A 25,212-nucleotide genomic window follows, 5' to 3' on the forward strand; every position below is an offset into this window, starting at 1 on the left:
GCCATCATATGGTACTTGCTGCAAAAGGTCTTGCCAAGTGGGTGCCTCTCCTCTTTGCAACTTATTTCATCAGCCATAAATCCCTGGGACTGTAATTTCCTCTGCAATCACCACAGCAGCAAGGGGAAGCACTGCTGTTTCAACAGCTAGCATTTAGACACAGCCTACAGTTTTTAGTTGTCCCTACAACGCAGTGGCCCAACACTTCTAAAAGCACCTTAAAAAGAAATGCAAATCCTGTGATGAACTAGAGATTCTGTCTTTCCTATTTTCTGTAATACCTTTCCTTTTGTGTTGCACTGAATACAACTGTCTGATACCCTGTCCTCTGCAGAACCTCGCTTGTCTTATTGCCACTGCTGGACTGCTCATGTTCTTCCTTCTCCCAGGTACAGGGAGGCACAGGATTGCAGCATGGGACTATATTAATGTATAAGCAAACAGGAGATGACAATATGTAACTGCATAAGCGGAAATAAGGATCACACCTGGCTCCACATCTGCACCAAGTGACATCCTGCCAAGGAGATGCTGAAAAAGAAAGTACACAGGAAAACAGGTGATCTTGTCACCAGAAACACAGTAAGACAGGGCAGATGTGCAAAGCATGTTAACAGCAGGGGAGTCACACAGTAAGTTATGAGTAAACGTCCTGGAGCAAAAAAAACCCACCACAAACACCTTCTTTAACTCTTGAACCAAGGTTAGAGTTAGCAGTGCACAAATTATGCTTCCAAATTGTCACCTGCAAGCAACTGGATGCTACGCTACTCGCACACTCAACCATTACTAGCTTTTAATCCACATCATCTCTGTACGTAACAGCTTCTAGTGCTACAAAGCCACATGTATTTTTTTTATTTTTATTTTTTTTTTTTACAGTAGAGGATTCAAGACCTTTTCTGTTGCCCCTTTGGGGTCACAACCTGTTTATGAAAGTAATTCATACAAAAGTAATCTCCAGAGATACTTTGTCCTTTTAGGGTAAATTTAATTTTCAGAAGTGCCCTGGCAAAGCTGTCATGTAAGCTAACAAAAGGAAAGGATTACATAAAGAGTCACTACTCCTGTGTGCACAGGTGAGGCACTAACTTAATTGAACCTATATCCTTTCAGCAATGGGATTACTAACCAGTCCTTTTTTTAACCAACATACACTAAGCACCTTGAAGCACACATCAGTACCAAAATACTCCTACTAGAAGTCCTTCAACCTGTTTATTAGTATGCCTGATTTATTTCTGCACTAGCAAATTTTTTATTTTGCAAGCATGATGAGGATCATTAGATGCCTCACCACAACCAGCCAGTGTAACTTCCAGAATACTGACTGGATGATGAAGTAGCATTATTACAGGAGACCTTAAACACAGGAAAATTAAAACACTGGATAGCTGTTAAAGACCACTGTCATTAAAGGGCTTAGCATCCTGTGTGAAGAACATCTACAACACTTAAAATATGCTTACATTCCATAAATCACTGCCCCACAATCATACAGGCACATTATATTCATAACAGTGTAATTACATGGCAATTACCATGCAACACTAATTAAGGGGAAACCCAGTATGCCATCCAACACAGCTTCTTTGAAATGAACTAAGTATACATGGAAAATATAATTAAGCAACAGAAGGTGAGTTGTTTCCTGATGATAATTACATTACTGGCTGTACTTTCAAGTAGGTCACTTCTAAAACATCAGACTAGTGAGGGGAAGCTGAACTCGTTCAGGATTTTGATATGCATGTGAATCCTGCTACACAGTGTTTGTAGCAGTGGGGGCCCAGGTGGTCATGGACTTACGTACCAATCTCATTTGTTAAAAGCTTTAATGGCAAGAAGTAGGTTTTGCCCCTTGGCAGACTTTTGGGCAGCTGCCGAATTTCTATAATAGACTAACACAGACCTCAGCCAAAAGTAGGACTCGTTCCACATCTCTGAAGAAAACATTCAGCTTGGGAGAGCTGAACAGTAAATGCAATTTTTCAACTGAAGCAAAAGCTTGCAAAGGTGAGCTGTAGCTAGCTACATTTCTGTACATCTTGGTAGAGCTTTGCCAAATAAAAGGGCCTGAAAAGTAAACCACAGACAAGGTGAACAGCTACCAATAACATACCTAACCCACCCGTAGTTGGACAAGAGGGGAAGGCATAGGAAAGGGTGTGTAGTGCTCCCTGCCACTCAGTAGCCCCTGGAGCCACAGGTGGGATTTACACACACAGCCTAAGCTGCGAGGGTCTGTTAGCTGGAGACACAAAACCAGCCTGGGAACCACAGCTGAGCTCTCCCACATTGGCATCAGAGGCACTGAAGAATTTAAGGAGTCCATTTCGGACCACTCATTTAAATGCCTCAGACTCCAAGCACCAGCCTAGAGGTGGGGGAATGCAGTAATGAACCCAATTTCTCAGGTCACTTCTATTACAGAAGCATTTTAACCTCTTTGGAGAAGCTGCAGCAACTGGTGAGCTTCAAAGCTGAGCTTATAGCCATATGCTGTTATGGCTAGAGAGGGTTGGCTGCTATTTTTATGTGTTCCTGGAAAAAGCCATATTTTCACAAACAAGTTCAGCTAGAGGAATCATTGTATATTCATTCTTTGCTCCCTCAAAGGATACAGCTTCTAGGATCCTCCCTAAGAAAAGCTACAGCAAAGCACAGATGTATGAACCTGGATTTACCCTTCCCCAGGCTGTCTGTGGCAATAAGCTATCAAATGCTAGTTGTTCTCATCACTATTATCACCTAGTAGGTCACAGATGGCACAAAACATTATTGCATCCTAAATTGCGCTCATTCACACCACTGATTTAAAAAAAATTAATCGCAAAGACTGCAAAACCCTGCCTTGCTCAGAATCACCTTTTCACCTTCTCACCATCTGCTTTTTGATATCTCACGGACAAGTAAATGCAAGTCCCTGTCTTGGCTGCAACTCACTGGATTGCATAAAATTTCAAGTCCTCCAGCGCAAAATGTACCTCCTTGCTATTGATACCTCTAGAAGAGGCAGCACTTTGCTCTGTCCTATACAGCATTATAAGGACCACTGCAAAGAGAACATGTTTTGGAGGCCTGTATCCTTGGCCTTGGTGCATCTACCATAAAGCCTCATCCATCACTATTTTTTTTTTTTAAATCAGCCAAGCCTGCTAATGCCCATTATCACCTGCATGCTCCACCCAGCCTACTCTTGTTTGCTTTTTATAGCATCATAGAAATACAAAGCCACAAGAGCCATCACGAACATCCAATCCAGACTCATCCGATCCACTGACTCCCAAAACCTCATCAGGCAAGCTGATTTATTCCCCATTTCTCATTTGGTACCTCTTTGCTAGCAAGGATACTCTATGGTCTTAAAAAAAAAAATCAATAAATCCCATTTATTTCAGGCCTTTGCAACATGAAGAGTCACTTTGAATTCTCATCTGGCCTCCAAAAGTTTTTGCATGCCAGCAAGGCCAAAAAGAGACATTTGTTGCATGCTAAATAAACAGAAAAAGGGGTGAAAGAGGAGGTCACAGTCCAGATTTCAGCACAGAACATGTCATACACAGCCTTTTCTGTATAAAAAGCCCAGCTAAAACCAAAAATCTGATTATGTAGATTATTCTCTCACGTCACACTTTGATACTCTTATGCATTTTAAGGCTCCTAACGTGCCTTTCAGAGAGCACGGCTTTCATGAGTCCCTCAAGGGAGAGCTAGGAAGGAAAAAAAAAGTGGATTTATTCTATCATTCAGAAAGCCACCACAACCACAGCAGGAAGCTGGGGGAGCCTGGCATTCTGCCAGAAGACAAATCAGAAAGCAAGCTGTTCTGCTTTTAAGCCAGCCACATTGAAATTAAGCCTACAATTCCAGCATGTTGAAAGCTGCTCTTATAGCTGAGTTGCTATACTCTTAGAGACCTACTATACACAGACTCCAAGAGGCAAGAAAAGAGTAGTATGTGTGGGCTCATTGTGTCTATCGCCCACCCAAACAGAGAAATCATGATAAATAGCAACTTTCTCTGAAAATAGAGCTGATGATCAAAAAGGGAAAAATATAAAGCTGCAGCTAGACTAAGGAACAGCATTGTCTCATTTCGATCCTGCAAAGCCCCACATATGCGCTCCTCACTGTTCTCCAGCTGGCAGCTTTGCAGGTCTGGAGTCAAGCTCCCAGGACCCGCTCTTACACCCTTCTCAGGTCTTACCAGCTGGTCATTAGCAGACTGGGGGACAGCTGAAAAGCCAGGACCCTTCTTCCAAAATGAGGTGACACTCAGCAGCTTCACAAACATGGCATAGCTTAAGAGCCCAGTACCTTTGACTTCTAAACACCAGCCTTATCTTTCTCCAGTCCTCAGTAAAAATGAGCAAAACAGGAACAGACAGTGAGGTTTAGCCCTTTCCTATTAACAGCTTAGCAGTACTTGGCTGGCAGAACAAAATAATTCAGAGGCACACTAAATTCTGAAAATCCTTAGAAGAAAGTTTTGTGTTTTTTCTAGTGAGTCACTGGTCTGTTACTATTGCCAAAGGAAAGAAGGGGTAAGCAAAGCACTGCGGTTACCCAGGACTACCAAAACAGTTGTGGGTTTGGTAACCAAGACTAGATATGGCTGGACTGGAGGGGCTGCGCTCACAGCTGCTCTGCAGCACAGCAAGAAAAAAGCCCTGTCCCACTGACCACCCTCTTCGAACCACCACTCAACCCCAACCCTATTACCAGCCTCACAGATCTCAGATAAAAGCAATGTCTTTGTGGTAAGATGCTGGCTGGGGCACAGGACCCCACATTAAGTACCTACTTCAACCACCGTGGAAAAGCTGAGCAAGCCACTTTTGTGCTCCACCTTCTTATAGTTCAAAGTGGGGGGAAATAGTCCCTCACTGAAAGGTAAGAGCCATTAGCAATTGCAGGGGACTGATTGCATACATAGCAGCAGCACTTCTGACAAAATGGGACTGCAGACTAGCTATTGCATTACCCTAGAAGGTATAAACAAGGCTTTCCCCTGATTTTGTTTACTTCTGTACATACTTTCAACTCCCTCCAAGCCTTCAAAGCTGCAGTTAAGTCACTTGCAGCAGTTCAAAGTGACCTTCTGAGACTGAGTACTTTTACTCAGTCCATTTAAGATTCTGATTTATTTACCTCAAGCTGCCTAAAATATGTGGAGTTCAACTTGAATGTGTTAGACTTGGCTAAAAGCCACACTGTTCTCTACTGAAGCCAGGAGTGCTATAGAAAGTAAATGTCATCCTATTGTCTCCAGGTTTCTGCTAATCTCTTACAAAAAAAGAATTAACAAAGAAAAATGAAATTTTATTTGCCAGTTACTTTCACACTCTGAAATACCATAACACTTGCGCTGCACTAAGGATTAAAACAAGCATTGCCAATGACAGCTTAGAGCACAGTTACAGAACCAAAATAAGAATATAGTGAAATCGGAGTATCATGCCTACAATATTCTCACATGCCTGTTTATTGTTCTTCGCTTCCTGCATTACACCAAAAAGATTTCAGGGTGTCTTCCCGTTTCACAGTCCCTTGTTTGTTAAAGGCTCACATTTTAAGTGGAATTTGGCACTGATTTCACTCACTTCCTCTTTGTCCCCCTTACCTTTTTCCTTTGATTGTTATTCCAGAAAGAAAAAGGAGTGTAATCCCTGCCTTTTCACTGAGTGTGTTCAGTCTTTAAACTCCTTGGTCCTCCCCTCTATTCAGACCTTGCTCCGCAGAGCTCACCCACACAGAGATTCAAGCATCAGTCTCTTTGCTTCTGCTTTCTCATCTTCCCACGCTGCGGGCTGCTATTGCATTTAGCCGGCTAACTCCACCTCTCCTCTTCTCACTCTCTTTCCTCTTTAGATTCACTTCAAGGCCAACTTCCCTTCCTTGCTGCTGGACTGACACAGCTGGTAGCATAGAAAAGCAGGGGGAGGGTAGCAGAGCAGGGAGCTTTTATTCAGCAATGCTTCCTTAACCAAGCAGCTGCTTTGAAGCCCCAAGGTCCAATTTCAACTGCCAAAGCTGCTAGTAATAAAAAACAGCTAAATATAACACTGCTTTCAAATGGCAGTTTTGAGATAGGGGACTTTACCGTTAAAGCTCTTCATCTGAAACACGATCAGAATCCGTAAATACACAAACGGCGCCAACTTCTATGTAATAGCTAATAAGCGCTTGCTAGGACACATATTAGCAAGGGGAATTCAAGCTACAGTCCTCAGCCCACAAGGTCTCACCCCACCCTTCCCCTGTTGTACTCCAAGCCATATGCAAGGTGCTCCTGCTCAGACCTGCCACCCCACACGCAACTACTTGCTTGCAGATGGTACACAGGTCTGCAGCAGGGAGACAGGCATGTCAGGCAGCACTGACAGCTTTGCTCACAAAAGCTTGCTGAATCTTCTGCAGTGCACATACACCCTCCTGAAGGCTAACATGGTGTGATTTCAGCTCCAATCCTCCAAGCATGATTTACACTGCATTCATAGTAACCTCTATTGATATTATTGGATTTAAAGTTCATAATCTCAACACAAATGTTGTGGTCATGGAGGCAGCGCTGTAGTACTGTCATTCTCTGGTATTCTTTCAGTAGCACTGCAGATCATTTAATGTTTTATCATGTAGCACTGCAGATCATTTAATGTTTTATCATGCTTTTCCTCTGTGTTTTTAGTGCCATTTGGTAGTCAACGAAGGGAAATAAAAAATCCAAACCCACTTGTCAATGTGTGACTAAAGATTTCATCAGAAGCCACTTATTTCACAGGAAAGCACACCACTTGTCACTGGACAGCAATGTCACAACATAGTAGCTAAACAGAAATTAAGGCCTTGAGGAATGCCAATTTACATCAATGCTCCCGAGACCACAGGTAAAACTCATGGGAGAAGGAAGCAGGAATGAAGAGCCTTGGCAAGTAAAGCTTCCATTCTGTGCATAAAAAAAATGTTGCTGATCATCAGTTGATCTTGATAGTTTGTTTGGGTGCATAACACTTTCCTGTAGGAAAGCTTGAAAGGCACTGGTAAGAAAGCTGTTAGGAAGAAATAGTATGAGTGGCACAAGCCGAAAACCATAGCAGTGCTACTGTCATTGCAATGACCAGACTTACAGGTTACTGGAAGATAATACATTTACCAACAGAAACCTCAAAGCAACCTCACCTGGGGTGATTTTTGCACCTGTAGTTTGGGGAACATGGAGATAAAACAGGGAAGGTTGGCTATTTTGCAATGCTAGATACTAAGAAGGCACATCAAGGGTCATTTGGCTTCTCTTCACAGGATCAGCGCAACCACTCTGTTCGGTGACCACTCATGAAGCTGACTGTTATCAGCAAAGGAATACCTTTGCTGCTCACCCTTGCTGCTATGTCTTCCTGAAACATGACCACGTTTCATTACCAAATGTGTGTTTAACATGAGCAGGAGCTGCTGGTACTCAGCCTCTTCAGAGAAAGTTTCAGAGTGTGGCCTCCCAGAACATAGGATTACCTAAAAGTTTGAGTTAGTGAAGACACGAGCTGGTAGAGAAACAACTTCTATAGCAGTACAGTTTTGTGAATGCCATCATAGATACAGTTTTGATGGGGAAAACACAGAGGTACTCACATACCCCCAAGTTTTTTTAAAACCTGATCTCTGTTTTTCCCAAGTTTGTGAGCTCTCAGGTGCTATATACTGGAGTTTGGTCACAGGCTCAAGTTGTGGTAAACTGTCAGGTAAAGTCCTTCTCTCCCTAAAGATCTGGCTGCCAGTCTCATGAACTGCATCTCTGCACTGCAAAGAAAGGCTGGCTGCCAGGTCTTAGACATCTACAGCAACTCACACTTCCAAATCACTAGAGTCAAAATAACCCACTGAGAAAAAAAATAGGAATAGAAATCTAAAAAAGCAATCTTTGAGTTTACAGTTTTGGACAAATAGTATTTTCCACCCATTTATTTAGCCAGAACAAGTTATCACCCTTTCCAGTATCTGAATTTACAATTCCTTGTGGCTATTTATTCATCCAGCACTCATCTTCCCTACTGTCCTTTACCTAGCTATTCCTTTGTAAAACAAATGCATTTTGCCCCCCTACAGCCCATCACTGGAACGCCCATCACTCAAAACCTCTGTTCAGTAGTTTCTTCTCTCCTCTTCCCATTACATGTACTTTTCTGATACAACAAGTCTATCTTTATGTATGCAATAAATAGTCTTAAAACCATATCCAAGCTGCATTTGAAATAATGCTTTTTACACAACTGGGTTTGGGTTTTTTTTGTGTCCCATCCTCCCCCCCCCTCTGCAGCAGATCTTTAACCAGCTACTGCTCATAACTCACTGTAGCTTTTTTCAAGATGGTTTACTGCTAGTCTAACTCACTACTTTTTTTTTCATCACATTTACAGGTGTTGCTCACTTGAGAATACGCATTCCTTCACCCATCAGGCTTTTAATATAGTCTCAGACTCTGTTTTTAAACAAGCTCTGCACTCTGGCTGTCCATCCCTCATGAAGACAACTTGGGGAATGTCAGGGTTTCACATCCCTTTAGCATTATTAAATCCACCACCTGTTAAGCCAGGATCCAGGCTGATGCATTTCCTTTCCATCTACTCAGCCCTAGTGAGACCACACCTAGAGTACTGTGTTCAGGTCTGGGCTTCCCTGTACAAGTAAGATATGGGTTTACTGGAGCAAGTCCAGGACAAGGCCACAAAGATGACTAAAGGACTGCAGCATCTTTTGTATGATGAGAGGCTGAGAGAGCTGGGACTGCTCAGCCTGGAGAAGAAAAGGCTTGGGGATGGTCATATCACATGTCTAAGTACCTGATGGGAAGGAATGAAAGAGGAAGAGGCAGGCTCACTAGTGCACACTGGTGGGACAAGAGGCAATGGGCACAAACTGAAACACATGAAATTCCATCTGAACACAGGAAAACACTTTTTGACTGCACAAGTGGTCCAATACTGGAACAGGCTGCCCAGAGAGGTTGTGGAGTCTCCGCTTGTGGGGATATTCAAACCCCAGCTGGACACAGTCCTGGACAACCTGCTCTGTGACCCTGCTTCAGCAGGAGGTTTGGTCTAGATTATCCCTTTCAACCTAAACAATACTGTAATTCAGAGTGAGGATGTCTGTGACATTAGGCAAAACCTATATAGTGATACTGCCCCACCAGTTATCACAAAGGCTCCGAGCTAGGACCAGGGCTGGATTCTAGTTCATGTAGGAAACACTTCTGCAGCCCATGCCTCCTTCATTCACTGACCAGGGAACAGCTGGCAAATCTCACCCAAACCCTCACCCAGTCCTCTCTGACTGGAAATACCAATAACATTGAGTTTATCTTCTCCTCCTCACTGGACAGGAATGCTGATTATCTGCAGCTTTTGATGTGCATTTCTCAGAGCTCAAATACATACCTCCCTGAAGAGCTGGTGGAAAACAGATAAGTCAGCTTGCCTTGAGCAGCATCTGGTTCAGCTTTGGACACTTGTGTGTGGGCAACAGCAGAGGTGATGTTCCACACTGGCTCCACTTGTAAAAAAATTCTGATGAAATGGCTATGGTTCAGAAAAGATGCTGGCCACTAATACACCCTTGTTTGAAGAACAAAAATTTGATGTATCTGAAGAACAGATCATTTTTCACCTCTATTTGTTTCCAAATGCTACCTGTGGCTGGTTCACAGTTCTTCAGTTAAGCAGTAATGGATATATGCCAGGTGTCACAGCAAGTAAGCTCATCATTTGACTTAATTGCAGCTTCCTTAATTGCCTAATGCAGGGGACACCATCTGATACTTCCAGAGGTTTTGGTTTTATTTCATGAGTCTTAGCTTACAAGTCCTGACCAGTAGACTTGACCATAGCCAGGCAAGTAAAGTGCTCCTTTCTCACAGAAGTCATTGCATACCTTGAGACAGTAGAGCTCACTAAGCTCCTTTTTTAAAGCTGAACAGAGACAGCACCAAAAATATCACTTTTTATTGGGAGTTGAAATTAAAGGCATTCATCATGTAGTCAACAAAATGCAGTCAACTGACTGAAAGTTGAGTGGAAAAAAAAAAAATCAGTTTTGGTTTTAAACCACACTTCAAAGTTCCCCAGGAAAAGTTTAAGAACACAAAAATTGGACTAACATTACATCAGAAAACCCCAAGCTAAACAAAAGTTTAATTATGAAGAAATAATCATATTGATTATACAGAAAAAAGTGATCTTCTTTCCTACTGCCAGATGCCTCCCCTCCTAGTGTGTGACCAAGCCAAAGCCTGACAACACCAATTGCCATCAAAGATGACTCCTCTTCACAACTCTTATATAAGCATCATAAATCCAAATTATTAATTGCATCCAGAAACTAACAGTGATGTTATCAGGGCCATCACATGAGCAGCAGAACAGAGGAACCTGCAGAGAGGCACTTATGCTATCTGAAAAGCACAGATCATGCAAAATGCAGCGTCTAAGTACCTGAAACAACTCACTCCAGTCTTACTGAGCCCAAGCATACTCCATCCCACTGCACTGACTGCAGTTGCTCACATCTGGGTGCAAGTCCAGACACAGGCTGCACTTTGCTGCCCGTGCCGAGAGGCAGCTCTTTTCACACTGAAGTGCTAGATGCATCTGGGCCCCACACTCCAGGGCTCTTCCGTGGCACTTCCACAGGCTGCTTGAGCCAGTGCAAGCAGATATTCAGATCACAACTGCACAGACCCATGCATCCCTTAACAGCTGATGGCCTGGGAACCAGCCAGACAGTTTTGCAGCCCATGTCCTTTCCCATTTGGGCTAAACTCCCCATCTGCTCTGAAGCAGCCTCTTCTCCCAGAGCTGGTTCTGGAGCCAGCTCTCCTCCACCTCCTCCTTCACTCAATGCAAGTCCTTTCACACTATTCCTCATTTCTGGAGCAGGGATTTACCTTTTCTTATATACCATTATGCACAGCACAAACACCTCCACTGATACAAGGCACCTGGATAAGCAAACCATGTGAAAGGGATAAACGCCATCAGCCACAATCTCATTCATCTATCAAGAGACCACAAGCACAGACATCTTTGGGCTCAAAGCTCTTGATGTTGTAGTATAAAACCATATCCCTTTTCAGGTAGGGCGGTGATGAGTAGTCTCAGAGCAACACCAGCCAGAGGCTTACCTTTACATAAAACTTCTGCATGAAGCCCTAGCAAGAGGGAGACCAAGGGGAATTATATCACAGAAAATGGGTTAAGTGTCAAATGAATGCCCCCAACAAGGATGTATTATTCAGCAAGGACCAAGTTAAACCTCTATACACAGACTCCCACTAAAATTCATACCAGTTGAGCTCAAATACACTAGAGCTAAAACTGTTCCTTTAGGGGTATGACAATGTATTTTGCTGGGAAAGGATGGAAAGACCACCTTTTCTCACACTGCAAGCAGTAGCCAATCTTAGAGCCTTGATATGTTACTGAGCATAGAAATAGGAAAGCCAGCTTGCCTTCTGTTCTGCCCCTGTTTCTGCACAGAGCTTGGAAGATTTATTCTATGCTATAATGAACACAACTACAGTCCTTACTTCCTTCTTGGCAGCTTTATTAATACATCACATTGTTTCATTAGGTTGAACTATTTCATTTCAAGATTTACACCAACCCTAAAGTCATTTTGGTACTTGTGTCATTTTTCTACTAAGCTGGGGGGAAATATTCTCCATCTCTAAACATAACTGCAGTTAAGAGCCCATTGCTCATAGCCTCTGAAAAACAAAGGCTTGGCACCCCCAAGACATGGCTGTACTTAGGAGTCTGGAAAAGCCATGTCATAACATATTTATTTCTAAAAAGTTTATCTGACAAATGCAGTGACAGCTTCCCAACTTGGCTCTCTTCAACTAAGCCCTGTTCCCTACTCATTCCTGCCCAGCTCTACTACAGGCAGCAGTAATAGCATAACAATACCACAGCCTCTAGATAAGCACACCAAATGTCTCAAAGTGTCCAGTTCAGAGAAAACAAGGAATTGCCAATGCTTAATGCCCTACCTCCCATACTGGCACTTGAAACCAGTGCAAACAGAGGAAGATACAAAATTACTGCAGATTTTCCCATCTTATGTACCACCTCAAGTCTCACACCAGCTTCCTCTTTCCTGCCCAGTTGACTCCTGGATTTCCCCTTGCTTCGTCTTAAGTGAAGCACAGCATTTCACCACTAATCCCACCTTTGAACAGACAAAGCACTTCTCACCTGGGTCTGTCTAGTACTTCAATCTTATCCATTTGTTTACCAAAGAGATTATCCATTATTCACTGTACATATTCATGCCTCCAAGATGTCCATTTCTATTCACAGCAGTCCAAATGCAACCAAGTTTTTGGCCTCAGGAAGATTCTGGAATTCTTCATTAGACTAACTTAAACCTATTTCCCAAGGCAAGAAAAAGGAAAGCTCTAACGGGACATTCCAGGTACCCAAAAGCCAAGCGTTGCCAGCTGGCACTTTGCTCTTCTCTGCATCAAAGGAACCTGCAAAGTAAGAAACTGATGGCCAATTCAAACACAACAGACAACATGTTATTAGAACTTGTTAGATTATTGCACTGCCAGCCCCTTGGGTTTCACATGATTATTTTACAAGCTGAAACACACAAGGGGTAGTGACAGACAGGCAGCAATAATTCTCAAAAAAAACAAACAGAGGGGCCTAGACTCAGCATGAGGAAATGACTTGTTTTCTCAAGCAGTTTTTAAAGGTACATTTCACCTTTTGCAAGGATCTTTCCCCTCACTGTGTAAAACTCCCTGCAGTTCAGAAGCTGAAGTCGCACTTGCATAGCTTGCATACATCCTTGCTCAAGACTTTTCAGGATACTTTACAGATGGCAAGATTTTACTCCTTCCATAAAAAAGGAAACAAAGCTTTGAAATTGTCAGTGAAAAAACATAGGTTAAAGACACACCTGAACTTTTACTGAGCAAAGAAACTTACAATAAGGAAAGCAATAACCACAAAGTAAGTCAGTGATTAACTTATTCAAGACACAAAGGAACTTTGTTTGCCTGTGGACTATCTTCCAGGGCAAGAAATGTAAGGAACTTACGTTGATCCGTTCTCATTGCAGCATGCCAGCAGAACTCACAGAAATGAGGCCAAAGCCCCTCTCACCATCATTTCCAAATTATACACATTGCAAAGCTATAAGCCCTGGGTAGCTTTTCAACTTACTTTCAGAGATGGAAAGTCCACTATGTTATCTACAGCCAACTCTTTGCCTTAGTGCACTGATTAAATAGCTGAGACTTATTTGCAGCAGGTATTTTATCATTTCAACAATGCCATACTCACAGCATACAATCAGAGAGGTGGAAAAGCTGCAGAATGACAGGAGAAGGAAGTCACAGCTCCTGGTGCCGTGGCCAATTTCCTCAGGTTCAAACGCTGCAGGAGATGTAGTGCCTCTCCCAGGAGTGCATTCCTAACCAAAGCAGGCAAAAACAAACCACAAACTTCAATAAAATAGACTAAACCCCTAAAAGGCATTTTGTAATCTTACAGCACTCAGGCTTACAGTGGTATGTGTGCCTGCCTTCCTGTCTTCACATTCAGGTCTAAATTAGAAATATTAAAGCATCTTCAAGCAGGGTCAGTGGATCATCGCAAAACCCTGGAGCCCTTCAGCTCTCCCAACAGCACAGAGACCCATGGAGCCCAGCATCTGGCCAGGGGGACCCTCCAGGAGCATCCTAGGAGAGCAGGCACATGAAACCCCTCCTCAGACTCCTGTGGAGCACAGGAGGTAGACCAGGACAGCAGAAAGTCAGGTCTAGACTTCAGAGCCAGCAGCATTCCCCCCTCCTCTCTCCTACCCCTAATACAGCAGCATGCAACATTTCAGCCTCATTTATAGTCTTGTGAGAAACAAGACACAGCTGGGGCAGAGCCTGTGTCTTCACAGCTGTGTTAACCCAAATAGCTGCACCTGAAGGATCTTTCCAATCGCACAAATAGCCATCGTGTTCATTATGGCTCCAACGGGGAAGTACCAAAAGATAATGAGAGCTTAATGAGCATAGCACCCACCACAACCATTGCAAGGAGACCTAGGGTAACCTTGGGCTGGTTATTTCATTTGAGCCTCTAGTCCCCAGCTGTAAAATAGCCTAGCAGCATTGACGTACGAGCTTTGTGAGGACAAAACAGATCAGTGCTCAGCACCCAAATTCCATCCTAAAAAAAGATAATTCTGCCTTTCAGATCTAATCTGCTCTTAACACATCAACTTCTTAGCTTAATTTTTTGATAGCTTGGGTTCCAGGAAGAGTACATGAAGAGATATCCTTGGGATTATACTGAGCTATGGTAATAACTTTTATTTATTAAATTCCCAATGAGCAGCCCTACTGCAAGTTTCTTTTTATAGCTGTTCAAATTAAACATGTATGACCTGTCGCTTCTGTAGTCAGCATCAGTGTTATCTCTTTGCAGAGAAATACAATGGAGAACAACAACATTCTCTCTTCTGCAGCCAAATAATTTTTAATCGCATTAGCCACAGGACCCCTATTGGTAATCTTTCCTCTGGGCCCTCCCAGTTCTTAAAGCAGAGTCTGATAGAGAATTCAATTAATGTGCCCCCTAAGGATAACACATTCAATCACAGTAAGTGAGGAAAAGCATGCTCAGATGAAAAAGAAATTGCAGCCCCAAACTTCCAGTAGAAAGCCTTTGCCCCGGTATGTAGAATACCTCATGAAGTAAGGAAAGGCTTTGGGTCTTTGCCTTGTGAACAAAAAAGCTGGTTTTGCAGGGCTTTGTTGTTGCTGAGTTTTCCCCCTCTTAGGATGACCTGCCATCTTAATCCAGGGAAGCCCAAAGGAGTTCTCAGGGTCAAACCTTCAGAAGATCAGTGTTGGGTCTATTGCGCTGATTCGGTTTTCACCATCTGTACAGCTAACAGTTGAAGAATATGTAAATCCTATATGCCACCACTTCTACTGCTCAGGTTGCCAGAGCCTAAAACATTATCCAGTTAGCACAAAACAAGCACGGATTAAATTCCAACCCTTTTTGAAGGGCACATAAATATATTCTCAAAGGAAAACTGTGTTCAGACTAAGGCTTTTCCTAGTCGGAATTTTCTACTGTAGTAAGACATTTAGCTCAGCTTCACCACATCATCTTCAAACAGAAAATTGTATCCAAGTTACAAGCACTGTGAGAGCTGGCATCCACCAAGAGCAGATGACGAGACCTAGTCACGTAGACCTTGAACAAAAACAACCATTAGCTCACTCATTCAGGGGAGAGTGCCCAACTAGAGCAGATGAGCATTCATGGAGCCGGATGCCACACAGTAAGAGAAGAAATTAAACTGACCTTAACTAAGCATTCAGATTGCACAGGCACAACATCAGAGAAGTGCTAACACTCTTACAGCTGAAGCTGGTGGCTGTTTGCATTCTCATTTGAAGGAAGACACTGGCAAGTGCTGCCCACCTTGAGGAACACAATGGCAGCATGCCACGGAGCCAGGGGACACATCCTATTCCAGACACGAGTATCTGTGCTCTAAGGTTGTCACGGCCTCCTGAGCACCAGCAGTACTTGACTGACCCCACACTGACACGGCACATTTTGCCAGGACTCTAGAAACTTCACTCTTTGGAGCTGACCTTTACTGAAGAATTTGCAAGCTACCTTCATCTCTCACTCCCCACACATGTTCAAAAACAACTCAAACAGAGAACAAATCTGCAGCTCTTAACAGATTTGCCCTCCATATCACACAGCCTTATCAATTTGTTTCCATTGGAGCAGAAGGCATTCTGCAACTCAAGAGGAATAAGGCTTTAATAACATACATTTAAAATACATTTTCCACATATCCTGTTACACCAACCTAAAATATGCAGGCGCTGGGTAGAAACACAGCTTCCCAAACCATCTTGCTGTCAGCAGCTTGAATGCTGCATAAACATACCCAGGGACAACTGCTGAGTCACAGCAGCAGCGTCTCCCAGCCACACAAGATTATCCAAGGTTTGAGAAATCTGGATTTCAGAACAGAAACCACTGCCGTTGCTGTCAGATAGCAGTGAAACAAAACACAGCATTGAGAAAAAAAATGAAAACAAAGCTAAACTGTTGGCTATGTTGGGTAACTTTTCTAGTCTTCCCAGCTTGTGATAGTGGCAGATGGCCCAGTCTGTAAATTAGCAGCTACCAGATGGGCCCCTTAAGTAGCTTACTGAAGTAAATTGATTTGTTCATGGATTTGGTATTAAAATGTCCTTCACTGTCTGGGTACTGTTTGGCCACAGAGGTGCAAATTCCAGTTGACTGCAATGGAGGCCAAAACCCCAAGCATTCACGCTGGCCTGCTACGTCTGCAACACGTGGTGACTGCGGAGGCATGTCCCCATTCACCAGTCAGGTAGGCATACGGTACATACTCGGCTCTGCCAGCAAGAGCCAGCAATAGGTAAGCAGTGAGAACAGATGAGAGGACTTCATGCTGGCCATGGATGACAAATACAGAAAACTTTCCAGTGAGTAGCTGGGGAAGGACACTCTGACCTAGGGAAATATCTATTGGGTTGACACAACTCTTTCAGGACAAAGTACTCATCGTTGTGCCTGCAAATATCAATGGGGAAGGAGTTCAGCTTATCTGATACTTCAGTGCCATCCCTCTGCCTCTTTCCTTCTTCCCTCTATACCGTTCCCCTCACCTCCAACCATTTTGGCCCCAGCTCTTCTCCTGAAGTTGCTTATGAATTGCATTTGCAGAGTTTTGACCCTTTTCTGTATATTTTGCTGTTGACCTTCTGTGTAGTAAGCACCCTGTGGCAACACGTGCTACCTTGTTATTCAGGGTGAACTTTAGCCTCTGAAAGGCTAAAGCGCCTTTATTTTCTACTACTAACCAGGATTTCTACTCCTGTGACAACATCTCGAAGATGATGGAATTACTGGAAAGAAAAAAACGTCGATATGTTATTTTCCTCCATTTCATGACAGAGGCTGATAGCCAACATTTTCTAGCTTGGTTGTTATCCTTCCAGACTTCTGCTCAAGTAAGAGGAAATTGTCTCAGCAGTAGTGAGCTGGAAGCTAAAGATTGACATTTATTGAAGTGAAATACTCCACATTCCTTACATTTCTTAATAAAACCACAAGCATTTCCATCTTCCTAGAGCTTCTTTGGCATGTCCTGGCATGATATCCTGTAAGTCTCAGACCCAAAAGCCTTTGCATACATTTTAGTTTGTGTCAAAGATTGGCAAATCATGACTTAATCCTCCCAATGGCACTCTGCAACTGCAAAGGCTATAAAGTCACCAGAGAAGACTGGCAAGCAAAAAGAAATTACTCAAATTTCTGTAAGAGTACTGTCACATGATGTTTTATCTTTCTAATATATAGATAGCTGGCAAAACAAACCAAGCAGCCTTCCTTCTAAAGCCTAGATAGTTCAGTCATTTGTCGGCCTGAAAGCTCAGATTTCCTCATGTTACATTGCCGACAACAACCAAATGGGCAATGGAGGCTTGTTCCGTCTCCCCTTCTCTTCCAGATAATCTTTTTGAGACAAAAAGATTGTCACCTACCAGGAAGTACCTGGTACTGACCAGGTAGGTGACCTTCTCAAATCAAAGCTAACTGCCAGAACCTTTAACTCTTGACCAGGATTTGAAAAAGAGAACAATTTCTTCCATTCTTTCAAAAGAACTGCAAGTTAGATCTCCTACCATAGTACGTATTATCATTCCTAATTATTATTAAATTCACTCAAACATCTTCACATGCTGACCTTGGTCCTTAATCCAACACTTAGTGATCAAAACCTAATCCTCAAAACACATGGAAAGAGCATCAATGGCTGGCCATCAATGTCTATGATAAGATAGTTTTTGTCTTAGTACCTTTGAATACACTTATTACTGAGCCAGGCAGCATCCAAAACCACTGTTGTGCTATAAACCATTACTGCTGAATCTTGTGTTTTTCTGCTCTAATTGAGGCAACAAGGTCATTTCTGAACAAAGTTTTTACAAGGGGAATGTGCGGTTTAAAGGGCTTCGTGCTCCAGCTGACGAGACTGTTAAAATTCAGTGAGCCATAACTATTATACACAAGCTAACACATAACTATTATTCTTCAAAAAAGCACATGTTACACCAATATCAGTCCAAGGAAACCACAGGCTGCGAGGCCTGCTACATCAAGAGATGAAGCAAGTAAACCTTGGTCTCAAGGGAGCACTGGGAACTACAAGCAGCTCTCTCCCTTTTCTTCTTCAGTTTCATGACTCCTCTTCTCTAGCAAGTATTTTCTTTCTCAGTGCAGATACGGATAGTTCCTAGCTGGTGTACGATTCACCTTTGCGTGAAGCAGACTCTGTTCCCTCCATCACACCTCTCATTCAGTGGAGAAAGTTGCAGAAACTGGACCACAGTGAACAACACACGCTGTAACCCAGCCGAGGGAGCTGCAGAAGTGTTGGTGCAACAGGGCTAGGCTCTAGCCCTAGCTGACTTCATGGACACAGGACAGTGCATATATTTTTCTCTGGTCCATAGGAGTCATTTATCATTCCATATCTTTAGACCAAGAAATCTAAATTTCATGTGTTTTAAATCTGACTTCAGCAGGAAGAGCACAGCACTTCACCCAGCGTCTGGACATCTGGCACGTCACATTTTCCCCAGAGAACTAGTTTTCTTTACTATCCCACCAAATGGAGTCCTACCCTGAGAACCAAGAGAGATATTCCTACTGGAATGAAAAACAATCTGGCGTTTTTCAGGATAAGGTTTATTGTTGTAGCTTCATTTCCTGTTGGTCATTCTTCCTTCTCCATCTCTCCTCTGCTGAATCTCAGTGCGTCTTCAGATTTTACCCATGACCTGGTCTGACCTGCCTTCTAACCTCTGTCTCTCAAACTGCTTTATAGTCATGTCCTCCTGTTCAAAAAAACTCAGATCTCTTGGCAGTGAAGCATACAAATTTGCATTTAACAAATTAAATAGCAGGAACAGAAGTCCACGTTACAGGAAATCTGTCTGTGCTGCTTGGGGCCCTGTCGGCCATCCTTACACAGATTAGTTTCTGCCTGCACTTCTCCTCCAGCTACACCTCGTCTTTCTGCTGCCTTCCATACCATCAACATCTTTTCCATGGAAGCCTAAACTGATTTTTCTAGATACTTCTTCTGTCAGTCAAGTGGCTTATTAGTGCGCTCTTACCAACCTGGAGCCGTGTAGGGCAAGCAGTAAGGGGACAAGAGTTCCAGTCCCTCCTCATTGAAACTGAATTCTGTTTTTCCAGTAAGTAACTGGTATGCAGTGAAAATAATCAATTCTTGTTCAAAAAGGAAAGTCTACCCTTCAAACCTGATCTGCTCACTGCAATGCTAGTTATCCTACCTCACTACTAGCAACTACCTATTCTTTCCTCCCCCCTCCCAGACACCAAAATCACAGCATGCCCTTTCTAGCTGTTTTCCGAGTCATTAATACCTCCTAATTCAAGTCCTTCCTGAAGAGACAGAAGCAAAAACTTGCTGATGAGACTGCAGTCCAACCTGAGCACTCAGTTTAGTCTCATTTTGGGATCTTCCCTCCATTTACCATCCATTCCACTTTGTTAGTGGGATGGTAGCTTCACTTTTGCACCTCCCATTCCTGGTTCATGTTTGAGATCCTGGCTAGCCTGTCTTGAAAGCAAGGACAATACTTTTATTCTTCTGTTCCCCATTTTATTCTTGGCAAAACCCTTTCGCTTTGCATGCTGTGCCATACAGTACTATGGGACTTTAGCCCCTCAGCTGACTCGAAAGATTTGCTTGGATGGTTCAAGTCCCTAGAAGTATTTTCACTGGAAATCCACAAAGGCAATCCTTTATACACATTCCCGGGATGCACAGACTTGCATTGGAAAGTTGTACTTCACATTTCTCACACTTTGAAGTGCTGAATTGTAAAAGCAAAAGTTCTAGAGACAAAACCGTCTCAGCTTAGAGCATGGCTAAGTCATTTGCTCCCAGAATGACCTTTATACTTGATTGCCGCAGCCTTTCATGTTCTCCCAGCTGCAATGCACACCGTTGGTCCCATATTACCTTATGGAAGCCATGTAGCCTAGCTATCCTCCTTTTTAGAGGACAGTAGTGATGTAATATATTCCTTCCCCTATCTGCTGTCATCATCCTCCACCACACTCCTCCTTCCCTGTCTTACATATTTCCCTTTTTAAAGGGTAATACCCACATCAGCCTGGAAAAGTCAAAGCTGGGGATACTGCAAGCAGATAAATTTAGGTAGTAGCAAACAGCATCTCCTCTCCCACCATGCACGCAGAGAGCTTCCCAGCAAACACTTCTGCGCTAGTTTTGCCATGAGGTGAACAGTACCAAGGGATTCTCAAACTGTACCAAGAAGGTACACACGGAAGTGTTGTCTTCTTTATACTTCATCCTCCTGCGGCAGGTACTAAGTATTGGAAAGCAGGCTTCAGCTTTTGCTAGCTTTTGTGCATATTCTTTCCCTCTGAGTAAAAGCAAAATTTTTGCACCACACAAATAGGGAAATACTTATTTAACATTTTTTGAAATCACATATATCAACTTCAAGCTAGCAAGCTATCAACAGTTACAATGAGCCTAAGTGACTGCTCAAGATCTGTATTTTCACCAATTTATCAAATTTCTGCAGCGAACCAGTTATTCAACTGCCAACAGGCCCTCAACGCCTCCACCTGCCTCACTGCCAGTCAGGTCAAACACATGAACAGCTTCTGGACTGTTATTTATGTCAGCCAGCGTAGGCCGTACAGACTCATGCAGTTAATATACTTGACTGATAAACTGCATCGCCAGAGCACGTTACACAAGTACACCTAGAAAGCCATGTACTTTGCACAGACGGGTAACGAGATAAAAATAGCCTAAACATTGGGACTATGAACTGTAACACTAGGATCACCTTAACCTGAATTGTTCATGGCTCAGCAGCTTCTTTGAACCCCATCCAGAGAGCCTGGGCTACAACAAAAAGCCTTCTATGATACAGCAGCAGTCAGCAGTACTGCATGTTCAGCGAGTGCCTTCCTGCAATGCAGATCATGACAGTTTGGTATGTTACTTTAACTCCCTTCAGTTTTTATAGGTTCCCTTACGCAATCTGAATTGACAATAAAAGGCTTTTTCCTCTTCCCAGGCCACAAGCTCAAACTACTTCAAACTCAGGACAACCATTTTTGTTTGCTTATACTTACTATCACACTGGTTGAAGCCACTGATGCCTGTGAGACTGGAAGCTCGCCAGCTGCAAGCAGTCAAATTGCACACAATGTCCTAACCTTTGGCGCAGCTTTGTCCTATATGGCATTAGTGTCACTTGACTAGTGCGAATGCTGGAGCTTATGCAGAATTATGCAAAAGCTTATGCAGAATTGATCACATTTACATATTAAGTATTCATCAACTCACAGTAACCAGGAGTACTTAGCTATTGGAGTATTTGAAAATAAGGTACAATAACCAAGTTACTTATTTTCCTGCACAGTCTACAAACTGCTTGATTCTGTTATCTTAATGCCAAAAAAAGAGAAAATGTACATCAGTACATTTCCCCTCTGCGGAGGGAAGGGACAAAACATGAGTTATGAAAGTTATTATGAAGTTTGTAGTCCTCCGTACTAAGCACTCCAGCTAAATAGCTCAACTGTTCACAGTTACACTTCAGCCCAGTTTAGTGCACTTTTTTTTTTTTTTTAAAACAGTGAAGCAATCAAGACTTGAATAAGGCCTGGTCCCACGCTGAACTGATTCCCAGAGCAGAACTATTTAACTTCACTCTTAGGTCAAGCATGAATTTGGCTCTGTTCTGTGATATGGCACTTGGAGCTGTGTCTCAGCCTCCAACTGCAGATGTTTAAACACTATCCACCAGTGGTATATACACACCAGCGCAGAAAGAGGTCTTTGCAAGCAAAAGAAAAGGAAGCTGCTGTGGAAGAATACTGGCAAGTACAAGCCCACGCAAAGAGGTGGTGGTAATGGATCATCATGTAAGCAGAACAGAGTATGGCTCTGTCTTGCTGTCAATAAACTGTGATTGTGAGAAAACTGATACGCTTAAGATGGCTCAATACATTTTCCCAGCTGCAGATCATTTTGAGACCTTTGAGTATAGAAGCCTTAGCCATTCAGCTTTGCACTTCAAAGATTATTACTGATAATTGAGAAATACTTACTTAAAACTTTTCTTCTGTTCACCAAAGTGACATTTTCATGTCAGGTTTCCCTTCTGAGAATGAAGTTTTCCACACTGACCTTCCCTCAGACTACAAATCTGCAACTAAGAGTCAAAAAGTTGAGTTGAGATCCTCAGAGACTGAGAGCGGAGCAAGTGCAAATCCTTAGCCACGAACACAAGGCAAGTCCTGCTCAGAGCAAGGAGAAGCGCCTCTACAAAGCAGTTCTGGGGCTTAGTTCTCAGTTGGCTCACAGGAAAGCGTGCCTTTATGTGAGGATCAGAGAGTGTGAGACAGGAGGCTAGGTCTTTAAAAACTTTGAGATAACAGTCCTGCGGTTAAATCAATACTTCCAAGCCTGGTGTACAGATAGTCACTTCTGCCAAGAAAACTATTCAAACAAAGTACTGCAAGGGACTCAAACGTTAACCCTTGAGGAACTATGCACACATTTCAGGGGTTCGCATTACATCTAGGCACAAGTTTCCCATTTTTTCAAGTAACCCCGCCAGGTTAGCCATATAGGGCGAAGCTGCACAGCCAGGATTACAAAAGGGTACTAAAGGTTTACACTGCTAAGTCCAAGTAGGGTAAACTTATTATACCAGCTCATGTGTTCCAGGAAAAGTGCTGCCATCGGGGTAAAACACACACTGACTTCAACCAGCAACCTCTGCCACAGAGGTGGAGGAAGGGTCTTGACTCTGTTGGATGATTTGGCTGGAAGCAGCAAGTAGTCTTCAGTCAGTGACTAGTTTTATTGGCACCCACTAAACAGTTTTTATTCATATTCTTTGTCCAGTTTAACTTCTGTGCATGCTTAGACAAAAGCTCAGATTGAAACACCAACTCAGTCCCCTTCTAGTAGAAAATATTCTTTCCATACTGTTTTCTTCCAGCCTACAGATAGTTCAGATCCAATTTTATTAGGTTGCCATTACCACCTGAAGTCCTACTTTGGCTTTTGGAGAGCCCAGCTCCATTGTCAGCTAAGCAAAGAATTACCTCGCTTCCTCAAAATATTGGGGAACTGTTCAGGCAGTGCTCTGTTGCAGCGTACACCATTTTCTTCCATAGCACTTAAAAGCTGAACAACTTCTTCAGGAAAAAAAGGGGCAAACCTCTGACTAAATTTCCAGTTCCAACCAAAAAAGGAGCAAAAGCACATAAAAGCGTGGAATAGTACAGAAAAATACTTTTTCCTTTCAATGCATCTGATAAGATTTGGACAAGTAGAAGTTCAATATCGCTATCGATTTCTGGAGGCATCTGATTGTCTGTAATATCAAACATTCAGTATCACAAAGCTAACACGTTACTTAAGCTCTCAGGCATTTATAACCAGATTTTTAATTCAGACTTGGTAACAGTTACAAAACATCAGCTGTTAGTACAAGCCTGCTCCTTTAGATTGACTGATAACCAAGCAGTTGCCCTTTAGCTATATAGATATTCCTCTGTTGACAAGTAACAGCATGCAAGAGAGGAGCACTTGACATTTGTGCCCTAACTCCTCCTGCTTTGCACAACCTCTCCTGCTTTGCACAAACAGCTTTGCACAGTTTGTGCACTGCACAAATGAAAGGGTCAGCAGTCTCCGGAAGCTTTGACAGGACAGATCTCGGAACCTCCTGTATATCCGCTTTCACTTAAAGCTTTAACATCTCTTGCAAAACAAAAGTATGAATTGTCTGATGTTTCCTGCCCCAGGCTCCTCCACACACATCTTAACTGTGATTCAGCAAGGGAACATTTCATAGTTTCCTCATCAGAGGAAATAAACATTGCTGCCGTTCTTCTGCGTACTTACACAGTCCCGCTCTGTTTAGCTGAGGGTTAAACGGGACAAATAATGGTAGCTATGTAAAGGTTACACTGAGATGTTTCTCCTCTGCAGAAGACAGCTGAAGTTTGGATTTATACTTAGTGACATTCTGTTTTTCATTAAAACCCAAATAAGTCTTAGCTTTCTTCTGTCAGATTGGGTAAGAAATACTCATTGCTTCTTATAGGCAAAGTAGTCATGCTGCCAAATTTAAGCTTTTCTTAATCTTCTCAGGGAATGAATTATACTGAGGAACCACTTGAACTCCTCTGAAACTACAATTTCCTTGAGTGGCAAGCAGCCCAATTCTATAAAAAGTATCAGTATAAAGACAAATGTATTTGATGAAGGCTCCTGCTGATGTCAACATGAGACACCAGCAAGGCTGAGGGGTAAAAACCTGCATGTGCAACTAGAAATAAAGCCAGTTCCATGTGGGATGAGTGTAAAAAACTATGAAATACTGCCAGTTCCTGAGTCCTGTTTGCATCATTTTAGTTTTCCACATAAGGCATTGACATGCTTCATTTCAAAGTGATTTATAGCAGCATTAAAAATTTTTCACTGCTTTGTTTGGAGCTCTTCATTATCAGGGTTGACACAACATGCTTTTTGTGGATTGACAGACATCCCCCTGCATTTAGGATACGGAGATGGAGATGTTTGGGAACACACATTCGCCTGGTAGCAAGTTTCTTCTGGTCTTGAAAGAAAGAAACATCATGAGGAGTAACATCAAGGAGATAAATGAAGGTTAAGAGTCTTATTTCTCAGGCTGACCATCAGAGCAATGGCTTAGCAGATCATGTTTTGTCTGGAGTCAAGGACCCATCAGTACAGACATCACATAAAAGGTCTGCCTGTGACAAGGCTTATTAGTGGCAGTCCGTGCTTCGGGCTGACCTTTTAGCTGTAAAGACATCTGCAGCTCCAGTTCTCCGTCTTGGTAAAATAAGACTGATTCTCTCTTCATTCTAACAAACATTTAAGGTAGCACATAGTCTTCAGTCTATGTCAAAACCAAAATAAATCTGTCAAAAATTGATGCTTTAGAGCCCAGCAATCTGGCAGTGGGGTTTGCAGACTTTTGTGAACATTTCAGTGAAACCCATTACAAATGGACAT

At 42.8% G+C, this 25,212-nt stretch overlaps 1 protein-coding gene across 1 annotated transcript in view; it reads right to left on the reverse strand.

Moving 5' to 3' along the window:
* TRPM8 (transient receptor potential cation channel subfamily M member 8) overlaps positions 1 to 25,212 on the reverse strand; it is a 151,426-nt gene that overhangs the window by 92,808 nt on the left and 33,406 nt on the right. Inside the window, exon 2 of the mRNA XM_050900362.1 lies at positions 13,350 to 13,479. Within this exon, the coding sequence (XP_050756319.1) occupies positions 13,350 to 13,479 (130 nt within the window). The remainder of the gene's footprint in view (positions 1 to 13,349; positions 13,480 to 25,212) is intronic.

The sequence above is a fragment of the Gymnogyps californianus genome, chromosome 7 (genome assembly GCF_018139145.2).
Source record: "Gymnogyps californianus isolate 813 chromosome 7, ASM1813914v2, whole genome shotgun sequence".
NCBI lineage: Eukaryota > Metazoa > Chordata > Aves > Accipitriformes > Cathartidae > Gymnogyps > Gymnogyps californianus.